The sequence below is a fragment of the Mytilus galloprovincialis genome, chromosome 7, assembly GCF_965363235.1.
Source record: "Mytilus galloprovincialis chromosome 7, xbMytGall1.hap1.1, whole genome shotgun sequence".
Taxonomy (NCBI): domain Eukaryota; kingdom Metazoa; phylum Mollusca; class Bivalvia; order Mytilida; family Mytilidae; genus Mytilus; species Mytilus galloprovincialis.
In genome coordinates this window covers 93,905,812-93,917,987 of record NC_134844.1, presented here as the reverse complement: position 1 = coordinate 93,917,987, position 12,176 = coordinate 93,905,812, and the positions used below count along the sequence as shown (strand labels likewise).

The 12,176-nt window shown below is 34.0% G+C and overlaps 1 protein-coding gene and 1 long non-coding RNA gene across 2 annotated transcripts in view; both read left to right on the top strand.

Moving 5' to 3' along the window:
- Window positions 1–12,176, top strand: part of LOC143084009 (uncharacterized) — a 426,871-nt gene that overhangs the window by 287,554 nt on the left and 127,141 nt on the right. The window lies entirely within an intron of this gene.
- Window positions 1–12,176, top strand: part of LOC143084095 (uncharacterized) — a 51,510-nt gene that overhangs the window by 35,866 nt on the left and 3,468 nt on the right. The window contains exons 6-7 of the mRNA XM_076260502.1: window positions 3,690–3,932; window positions 4,322–4,807. Coding sequence (XP_076116617.1) covers window positions 3,690–3,932; window positions 4,322–4,807 — 729 coding nt within the window. The remainder of the gene's footprint in view (window positions 1–3,689; window positions 3,933–4,321; window positions 4,808–12,176) is intronic.

The following is a 12,176-nucleotide window of genomic DNA, read 5'->3' as shown; positions in this document are numbered from 1 at the left end:
ACATTGACCAGTTTACTTATAGAAGGATAGACACATTGACCAGTTAACCTATAGAAGGATAGACACATTGACCAGTTGACCTATGACTATAGACACATTGACTAGTTGACCTATAGAAGGATAGACACAATGACCAGTTAACCTATAGATGGATAGAAAAATTGACCAGTTGACTTATAGACGATAGACACATTGACCAGTTGACCTATAGAAGGATATACACATTGACCAGTTAACCTATAGACGGCTAGACACATTGACCAGTTGACTTATGACTATAGACACATTGACTAGTTGACCTATAGAAGGATAGACACAATGACCAGTTAACCTATAGATGGATAGAAAAATTGACCAGTTGACTTATAGACGATAGACACATTGACCAGTTGACCTATAGAAGGATATACACATTGACCAGTTAACCTAAAGACGGCTAGACACATAGACCAGTTGACTTATGACTATAGACACATTGACTAGTTGACCTATAGAAGGATAGACACATAAACCAGTTAACCTATAGATGGATAGACACATTGACCAGTTAACCTATAAATGGATAGACACCTTGACCAGTTGTCCTATAGAAGGATAGACACATTGACCAGTTAATCTATAGAAGGATAGACCCCTTGACCAGTTAACCTATAGATAGATAGACACATTGACCAGTTAACCTATAAATGGATAGACACATTGACCAGTTGTCCTATAGAAGGATAGACACATTGACCAGTTAATCTATAGATGGATAGACACATTGACCAGTTGACTTATAGACGATAGACACATTGACCAGTTGACTTATAGAAAGGTAGACACAATGACCAGTTGACCTATAAACTGATAGACACATTGACCAGTTACCTATAGACACATTGACAAGTTGACTTATAGAAGGATAGACACATTGACCAGTTGACTTATAGACGATAGACACCTTGACCAGTTGACGTATAGACAGATAGACACAATGACCAGTTAACTTATACACGATAGACACATTGACCAGTTGACCTATAGACGGATAGACTTTGACCAGTTGACGTATAGACAGATAGACACAATGACCAGTTAACTTATACACGATAGACACATTGACCAGTTAACCTTTAGAAGGATAGACACCTTGACCAGTTAACCTATAGAAGGATAGACACAATGACCAGTTGACCTATTAACAAATCGACATATAGATCAGTTGGCAGATCAACATATCAAAATTGAGGAATCAAAAGAGAATCAAATTCAAACATTGACACATAGACATATTGACACAATGACCAGTTAACAAATTAACAAATCGACATATAACTACATTGACAATTCTAAAGCTTTTTACACATTGAGAGATCTACACATTGACATATCGACAAATTGACAGCTAGATCAACACAAAAGCAGACTCATACATTGATACATTGCCATGTTGACACACTGACAGATCATATAAAAAACAAGATGTGGTATGATTGCCAATGAGACAACTCTTCATAAGAGACCAAATGACACAGAAATCAACAACTATAGATCACTATACAGCCTTCAACAATGAGCAAAGCCCATACTGCATAGTCATCTATAAAAGGCCCTGAAGTGACAAATGTCATTCAATTCAAACAAGAAAACTAATAGCCTAAATTATGTAAAAAAAATGAACGAAAACAAATATGTAACACATCAACAAACGACAACCACTGAATTACAGGATCCTGACTTGGGACAGTCACATACATACAGAATATGGCGGGGTTATACATGGGATCACAAACCTCCCCCTAACCTGGGACAGTTGTATTACGGTACAACTTAAGAACGAACTAAACAAATCAGTTGTAAAAGGCAACACATTAACAGATTTATACATCAACACATTGACATATCGACACACTGACAGATTGACACATAAACAGGCTCATACATCAACACATTGACATATCAACACATTGCCATATCTACACACTGACAGATCAACACATAAACAGATTTATACATCAACACGTTGACATATCGACACACTGACAGATCAACACATTAACAGATTTATACATCAAAACATTGACATATCGACACACTGACACATCAATACATAAACAGCCTCATACATCAACACATTGACATATCGACACACTGACAAATCAACAAATAAACAGGCTCATACATCAACACATTAACATATTGAAACACTGACACATCAACACAATAACAGATTTATACATCAACACATTGACATATCGACACACTGACAGATCGACACATTAACAGATTTATACATGAACACATTGACATAAGCAGGATCATACATCAACGCATTGACATATCAACACATTAACAGATGGTTTCATCAACACATAGACATATCGGCAAACTGACATTTCAATACATTAACATATTGAAACACTGACAGATCAACAGATTAACAGACTTATACATTATAACACTGACAGATCAACACATGAACAGTCTCATACATCAACACATAGACATAAAGACGCTTGGACAGATTTAACTTATTGACATATCGAAACACTGACAGATAAACATATTAACCGACTCCTACATCAACACATTAACATATTGTCACACTGACAGATCAACACAATAACAGATTCATATATCAACACATGATGTATCAACACACCAACAGATCAACACATTAACAGACTCAACCATTGACAAATTGACATATAGACACATTAACAGACTCAACCATTCACACATTGACATATAGACACATTTACAGACTTAACCATTCACACATTGACATATAGACACATTTACAGACTCATACATAAACACATTGACATATTGACACACTGACAGATCAACACAATAACAGATTCATATATCAACACATGATGTTTCGACACACCAACAGATCAACACATTAACAGACTCAACCATTCACCTTTGACATATAGACACATTTACAGACTCAACCATTCACACATTGACATATCGACACATTGACAGATCTATACATTAACAGACTCAAAACTCAATGCATTGATATATCGATACACTGACAAATTAACATTTACACTTATACATTGACACACTGATAGATCCACATATTACCAGACTCTTACATAAACACATTGACAGATCTACACATTAACAGACTCAAAACTCAATGCATTGATATATCGACACACTGACAAATTAACATTTACACTTATATATTGACACACTGATATATCCACACATTACCAGGCTCATACATAAATACATTGATATATCGACACACTGACAGATCAACACAATAATACTTGTACATTAACACACTGACATATAAACACATTTACAAATGGACATATCAACACATTTATAGACTGATAAATCAACACATTGACATATCGACGTTCTGACAGATCAAAACATTAACATACTCATTTATTGTTTTAATGACAGAGAGATGGCTGGCAGCAAACTTCTAGTTAAGGTTATTTAAAGACCACTGTGACTTTATAGGAAATATGTCACAAGTCATTGCTGTAAATTACACATCGCCAGCATCATAAGAAACATATATCCTTGTCTAATAGTATTACTTAAGATAAATTTATTGAAACATTGTCCAGTGTCAGAGACAAAAAGTGGAGAAATTATCTTTGAGTGTGTGTATGCATACATTTTTTTCACAAACATGATGAAATTTAAACTTTCAAACTTAATTTTTTTTTCAGATCCCATCGGAAAAGGGCAACAGTCTGCCATGTTAAATCGTTTATTAGGGAAGGGCAGCTATGAATCATTTGATATGAGATGCATGGTAACCGGCCAGTTTTCCGTTGGGAAGTCTACTCTTGTGAAGCTGTTAGCTGGTGACATTATACTAGATGGTCGACAGCCGACTGACGGCATTTCTCTCGTTGAAGGTCGCTGTGGCCTCGACATTGAGACCAAAGAGTGGATTCTGATTGATCCAGGTGAGAAAATACACAAGTAGAAACATCTTACCACATTCCGCTGTGTGGACCTTCCTATCAGCAGACATGCTATAGCACTGATTTTAATCACATCATATTGTAGCCATATATTTTGTGAGTTCTATTCAGGCACCAAGTTAATTCAAATTGAATTTTAATGTTAAAATTATGGAATAATTTGACATTTATTTTCGATAATCAATAATGTCATCAATCCATCAGTTAAAGCATGACTCTCTTTAAAATACATTAATAGCATTATGTGAATGTTACACTTGATAAGATTTAATTTTGATCTTAATTTGATTTTTCTTGTATTCTTCACTTGGTTTTGACAGCCCGTAGCTGTTTTGGATTTGATTTGCCTGATATATTAAATTTAATTTCAGACTCTTATAACGCCCTGGATGTTGTGTACGATAAAGTATTAATGACCTCTCTCAAAGAAGAGGAGAGTGAACTCACTGAAAAGTTCAATCAGGCTTCAGATACAAGTCCAACTGGTTATGCCAAAGCCACATTGTCCTCTTTACCCTCAGAAAAGTCGGCAGCAGCACAATCTCTACCACCTAAGAAATCCTCCAATGTGCCTCTCACGGTAAAACAGATGGGAAAGAAAATGAGAACAAGAATGACTAAAGAGGAAATAAGAAGAAAAATGGAAAAAGTCCTCAAAAGTGGGAAGTATAAGATGAAAGTTGGGCGTCTTATCTTTTGGGACTTTGGTGGACAATATGTTTATCTAACAACACATCAGACCTTCATGACGTTTCGGGCGTTGTTTCTTGTAGTATTTGATGGAAGCAAAGATTTGCATGAACAGGTACCTGATGTGATGTGTTTTCCAGGGCAGCACATGACACCAACGCCAGCAGGTAATATGCATGTTAATGTCACACAGATAATGCAAACAGGACATATTTTTATAACAGCAAGGTGATATCTTTTCTAAATATTTAAGCAAACTTCAATGTTTACGTAATTTATTTACATTGTCACTTTTAGCTTGTCACAGACTACAATATTAACCTCAATATGTTTCGCATTTTGCAGCATTACTGTGGATTCATTCTTATTCGTGATTTACCAATTTTCATGGCTTTTGTGGGGTCACAGCGAACCTTGAATTTAAGAATTCAACAAAAAATAATCACGTGAAATGTGTTTGGAGTCATATGTTTATTTCCAGTTATATTGTGCAGTTCTCTTATAGTGTTGACTAGCGTTAAACATTTCAAATTAACACGTGTTTTATTGAAAGAAGATAAAGGTATTTTGTTCAATTCAACAATAAATGATAAATGACATTTTAAAATTGATTAAAACTGTTTAAGGAAAATAAATGCAAGTTGTTAATTACCGTGTCATAGTTTGGTTTACTGTGATTAAAAATCAAAAGGATTAATAACGGGGATATTACCTGTAGGTAATATTGTTTATGACAGGAACATTTATTTTCACACCTTTTACTTATATGATTGTTCATTATACCGTGATGAGGGGGAATAAGCGTTCAATCATATATCAATCATAGAGTTGAATGCCTCATAAAATTCCGACAAAAATTTATAAAATGTAAGACAAACAAATTATTAGTTGTCTCTGTCCATGATTGTAATTGACACTATCACTTAAAATGGCCAAGTGAGGATTTTGACAATTCAAAACCTTTTCATTGATTTTTTTTAATCATTGATCAAACAAAGGAGATTATATGATCTCCTAAATCAAAAGGGATATCACGAATGAAGTCTCTGTTTTTATTTTAATCAGTGATCTGCGAATTTACGTATACCACGAATTGTCTTTTTTTTCTCAATCCACGAAAATTGATACCCATGAAAATAAATGAATCCCAAGAAAGACAATAATATTTATTAAATATACCAAGTTTAAATTCTTTTCGGAAATTAGAGCATAAACAAAAAAAAATCAAAATTTTCAAATCAGTCAAGAGAACAATAGAATTACATCATGATATTTTGTAAAAAAGCGTTTTTTCTGAAAATTTCTTTAGATTTTGAATAAGTGAATTCTCACAAAAAATGAGCTGATGATTTTATTATATGAAGTATAGATTTTATCATAAGCATGAACGGAGTGCTGCACTTATTGTCAGACAACATCAAATTTTTAAAATTTAATCTTGAATTTGTTCTTGGAGAAATTATATTAAACGATTTTGTTGAGCCTGCAATGTGTGTCGATGAAAGTTCAACATAGGGATAGTGATCCGGTGGCAGGGGCGTTAACTTACTTCTTAAAAGCTTTATGTTTTAGAAGGTGGTAGCCCTGGATGCGTCATACTTTTTATATAGATGCCTTACGTTACAAAGTTTCGTCTGTCACATATCTATTGTCCTTGACCTCATTTTCATGGTTCAGTGACAACTTACAAAAGAGTGGAGATTTTTTTGTAATGTTAATTTCTCTCTTTATTAAGAGTAATAGGATAACTATATTTAGTATGTGCGTACCTTGCAAGCTCCTCATGCCCGTCAGACAGTTTTCACTTGATCTCGACCTCATTTCATGGATCAATGAACAAGGTCAAGTTTTGGTGGTCAAAGTCCATATCTCAGATACTGTAAGCAATAGGTCTAGTATATTTGGTGTATTGAAGGTTACAATACACCATTAGATTTTATTGGCGCAACCATTTTATGAACATAACATGGTATTAAGATTTAAGAGTATGGCTAATCCTGATTGGTCGATATGTGCGCCCGTTGTTTTTTTTATTTTTAGAGACTTCGTGCACTCTGCTTTATACAAAAGGCAAAATAAAAGTTATTCCGTAGCCCTAAAGGCACTGAGATGACTTTTAAACGCTAGGACAAGACACATATTTTTAAGGGCAAAAATTGATAGGCAGGGGAGATAAATACAAAACACGCTAAGAAAAGCAACGCGAACCTATAATTTTGGGACCAACAATTACTGTCCTAATATCTTTTCATTGATTCTAGCAAGGATTCGTTAAAAGAATCAACTTTCTAAAGTCTGTATCTCGAAAAAGGCTACCATTGTTGCCTTTGGGGAAATTAATTGTTTATTTCAATCTGAAGGATCTCCAACTGGCAGGTGTCATCTGACCTTGACCTCATTTTCATGGTTCAGTTGTTATAGTTAAGTTTTTGTGTTTTGGTCTAATTTTCTTATACTGTATAAGTATTCCATAGGTCTACTATATTTGCTGTATGGAATGATTGTAAGGTGTACATGTCCAACTGGCAGGTGTAATCTGACCTTTACCTCATTTTTATGGTTCAGTGGTCAAAGTTATTTTTTTTAGTTTTGGTTTTTTTTCTTCTAATAGGTCAACTATATTTGGTGTATATTAATATTTTATGATGTACATGTCAGTCAATAATCAATAGGTCAACTATATTTGTTGTATGGAAGGATTATAGTGTGTATATGTCTGTCTGGCAGGTATCATCTGACCTTGACCTCATTTTCATGGTTCATTGGTCAATGTTAAGTTTTCATGGTTAAGTTTGTTTCTTAGATACTATAATCAATAGGTCAATTATATTTAATGCATAGATTGATTGTAAGGTATACATGTCTGCCTGGCATGGTTCATTTGACCTTGACCTTGTTTCATGGTTCATTTGCCAATGTTTATTTTTTTTGGTTAAGTCTGTTTCTTAGAAACTATTAGCAATAGGTCAACTATATTTAGTGTATTGAATGATTGAAAGCTGTACATGTATTTCTGTTTAGTTTATCTGACCTTGACCTCATTTTCTGGGATCATGTTAAGGTTATTTGATAGTTGTAGCAAAACTTTATATTTAGGACTATCAACATAATATAAATGGTTTGTAAAGAAGGCGAGACATTTCAGTGTGTGCACTCTTGTTGTTATACCCCCGCTTTAAAAAAAAAGGGGGGGGTATACTGTTTTACCTCTGTCTGTCCTTCCGTGAATAGTTTTCGTCGCATTTTTCTCAGGAACTACAATACAAGGATTTCTGAAATTTGGTTTCAGGGTTTATCTAAGTCAGCTATACCGTGTGATGGGTTTTCAGATTGATCACTTGACAACTTCCTGTTTACCGAACACTTGTATGATTTTACACATGATAGCCAAGTTGAAAAATATTGTCACATTTTTCTCAGGAACTACAATACAAGGATTTCTGAAATTTGGTTTCAGGATTTATATCAGTCAGCTATACCGTGTGATGCGTTTTCAGATTCATCACTCGACAACTTCCTGTTAACCGAACACTTGCATATTTTTACACTATTAATATTATCCACTTGCGGCGGGGGTATCATCAGTGAGCAGTAGCTCGCAGTTTCACTTGTTATTCCTTAAATCTAATTTTGTTAACATGTTGTAATAAATAGCTGTTAAACAAATGTTATCCTTAATTGTGTCAAAATATGTTTTTTTGTTGTTGTAAAAGTAAGTAAACTAATGTATGATAAAATTCACAATTAATGGCTTAGTCATCAAGCAATGTTAAAACACATGTTTTCCTATAGAAATTCAGATTGTTTTAAATGAGTAAACCAGAAAACATATTTAATGGTAGAATGTTTACATACTGATTTCTCAAGATATCTATTCAAAGACTAAACATAGTAGCTTTTTGATGAGAAGGATTTATAACGTTGGTATTTTGAAGGTGTTGTTTTGTTTGAACCATATTAAAAACAAAATAAAGCATATGATATATTGTAGTTTGATCCATCAACATTTGATACAAAAAGTAAAATTTTCTTTTTATCAGTTCTTACTTTAACGCACGTTTTAATTGAAGGAATAAAGCTTCTTTTACCTTTATATGATTTTCAAATGATGTAATTTCAGAGTTACAGAACTTTTTTCCCTACATGATTTCTGTATGATTGAATCTGTATTGAATGACATACATCGTTAGAAACCCACTTATCCACATCCCCATTGATTGCATTGAGTTAAACATTTCTATATAATGTAACCTTCGTAGAACTGATTGAAATTAGTCCTAGTTTATATTGAATATTTCATTAATATCAATTCTGGAAAAATGAGGATTTTTTTATTTTCAGTTTTGACATCTTAAAAAACTAATTTTGAAAATAAATCTTAGGAAATGTGGACTACTTTTCAACAATATTCCCTAGCTTTAAATGTTTGTTGTAAGGTTCGGGGACACAGTTATCGTCCTTTGATTTTCCTTGTCTACAAATAGAGTCCCTCATGTGACAGTGTATAACTTGCAATTTCTTTTTCATACACCATCCAGATTTCTTTCTTTCTAATTTATGCCTAAAATAGTAAGTAGGGGGATGGAATTACTTGTCAAATTGGGACATGAATTTGTATACGATCACACACATTTTTTTGGGTTCGTATAATGCTATTATGTCGTCGTCCGACAACACATATGGTTTTCGGACAATAACTTTTGTTTAAATGAATGGATCTCTATGGATTTTACAAGAAGATCCAATACCACAAAAGGAAGGATGATTTTAGGGTTTGTGGTACCAACAGTTTAGGAAATAGACGCCAAAAAGGGGCCAAAACAAGCATGTTTGTAGTTTCAGGAAAATAACTTGTGTGTAAGTGTACGGATCTCTCTGGCATTGTACCACAAGGTTCCATATCACAAAGGGAAGGCTGGGATTGAGTTTAGGTATAATTGCCCCAACATGCTGGAATCGGGGGCAAAAAAGGAGCCAAAAACAAGCAATTTTTGTAGTGTCTATACAATAACTTGTGTTTAAGTGTATGGATCTCTCTTAAATTGTACTAAGAGGTTCCATACTTCAAAGGGAAGGCTGGGATTGAGTTTGGGGATATTGTTCCAAAGTGTGTGGGGGGGGGGCAACATTTGGAAGGGGGATTTTTTTCCCAAATGTTTATTGTCGAGCCTGCGACTTTTGTCGCAGAAAGTTTGACATGTGGATAGTGATCCGGCGGCGGTGGTGTTAACTTACTTCTTAAAAGCTTTATATTTTAGAAGGTGGAAGACCTGGATGCTTCTTACTTTGTATATGGATGCTTCATTTTACGAAGTTTCCGTCAGTTACATGTCCAATGTCCTTGACCATTTTTTGTAATATTAAATTCTCTCTTATTATAAGTAATACATTGTAATAGAATAACTATATTTGGTATGTGTGTACCTTGCAAGCACCCCATTCCCGTCAGACAGTTTTCACTTGACCTGGACCTCATTTCATGGATCAGTGAACAAGGTTAAGTTTTTGTGGTCAAGTCCATATCTCAGATACTATAAGCAATAGGTCTTGTATATTCGGTGTATGGAAGGTATGTAAGGTGTACATGTCTAGCTGGCAGGTGTCATCTGACCCTGACCTCATGGTCATGGTTTAGTGGTCCAAGTTAAGTTTTGATTTGTTTTTTCTAATACTATATGCAATAGGTCAACTATATTTGGTGTATGGAAATATTTTATGATCTATATGTCAGTCGCACAGGTTTTATTTGACCTTGAACTCATTTTCACGGTTCATTACTCAGTGTTAAGTTTTTTGTGTTTTGGTCTGTTTTTCTTAAACTATAACAATGTATAAGCAATAGGTCGACTATATTTGTTGTAATTTATTGGAAGAATTGTTAGCTGTACATGCCTGCCTGGCATGGTTTATCTGACCTTGACCTCATTTTCATGGTTCATTGGTCAATGTTTAGTTTTCTTGGTTAATGTTAAGTTTGTGTGACAGTTGTGATAAAGCTTTATATTTAGGACTATAAACATAATATCAATGATTAGTAAAGAAGGCGAGACATTTCAGCATTTGCACTCTTGTAATGGTTCATATTTAATTTTTTTTTTTTTATTTTCAAATTCCAAATTTTTTGAAAAGTTTTAAGAATAGATTTTTAAGATCTTTTACATTTATTTGGTGTCAGAAACCTATATAATTTAAAAAAAATGATCACAATCCAAACTCAGACAGCATCGAGCTTGAATATTGTGTCCAAATTTGCCCCAACTGTTCACGGTTCCACTTCTGCGGTCGTATCCAGGGATGATTCCAGGTGTTTTCAAATGGGTCCCTTGAACATCAAATTGGGAATTTTTTAAGCATAAAATCTAAGACGAAATAACATTATTTTCCTGAAAAACGGAAAATGTATATTATTAAGTTTGACCTGCACACTGATGTTCATGTAAGTTGTAACATTTTGAATAATTCTGGATGGGCTACTGTTATTACATGAATATCATTGAACAATTGATGCACTAGTCTATCATCTTAGCTATAGTTACCTAGGCCTATTACATAAACATATATATTTCAGCTAACATAAACCACTGAAAAAAATCATTCATCGGGTATTTTTTCAACAGCAGGTCATCTCTATAAATTTACCTGAATTCAAATGGATTTCAAATTGAACTGGTCAATTGTCGAATTCAGAAAAGCAATTACAAAAGTTCATATACTTGATTGATGAGATATTTAAAGCATTGAACCAGTGTTCTTTAAAATTATTTGGATCATCTTCAAAACTTTTGAAATAGTTCAATAATGATGACATCGTATTTCATGAATGGTCTAATATCAACATTATTTTCAAAAAACGCTCAAACGTTTGTCTTTTGAGGAAATAATTTCTTTTACAAAACAAGTTTTCATCATATTATATAACCGGCTCTGCTGGGCGATCTGCTTTTACGAGATCGGCGTCCATTAAACCTTATCCATCAATGTTATATCAAAATTTGAATTTGCTCTCTGCCGAGGTCTGCTTTGACACCTATTTGTATCAACCTGCTGGGCGATCTGCTTTTACAAGATCCAATACTCCCATAACATATTAATCAATTGTATTCGGCTGCTAAAATTGTTTCCCACATGTTGACATAATTAAATCGTTGTTACTAAGATGCGATCGTAAACAGCATTCTTATCCGGATTTTAAAACGTTTTGACAACAAACTATGAAAAATTATAGTTGCCTTAATCGGTGACAGAAACTTTTCCGGAAATATCTATTTTTATTTTATTTTCCTGAATTGGGAATTCATTTTCATGTACATTTTTTTGGGGCCGCTGGCCAATTTAAGGGCCGCTCAGCGGCCCTAAACTATATAGTGGAATCATCCCTGGTATCAGACTGTGCCGAGCAAGCATTTGATTTGGTAAAGTAGGGATTTGGTCCATTTTAAAAAAAAGCCGATAATTAGTATATATAAAGCTGTCACACTGAATTACAGACCCTCTTAACCTTTAATTGTCCACAGTTTGAGTTAGAGCTGATGGATA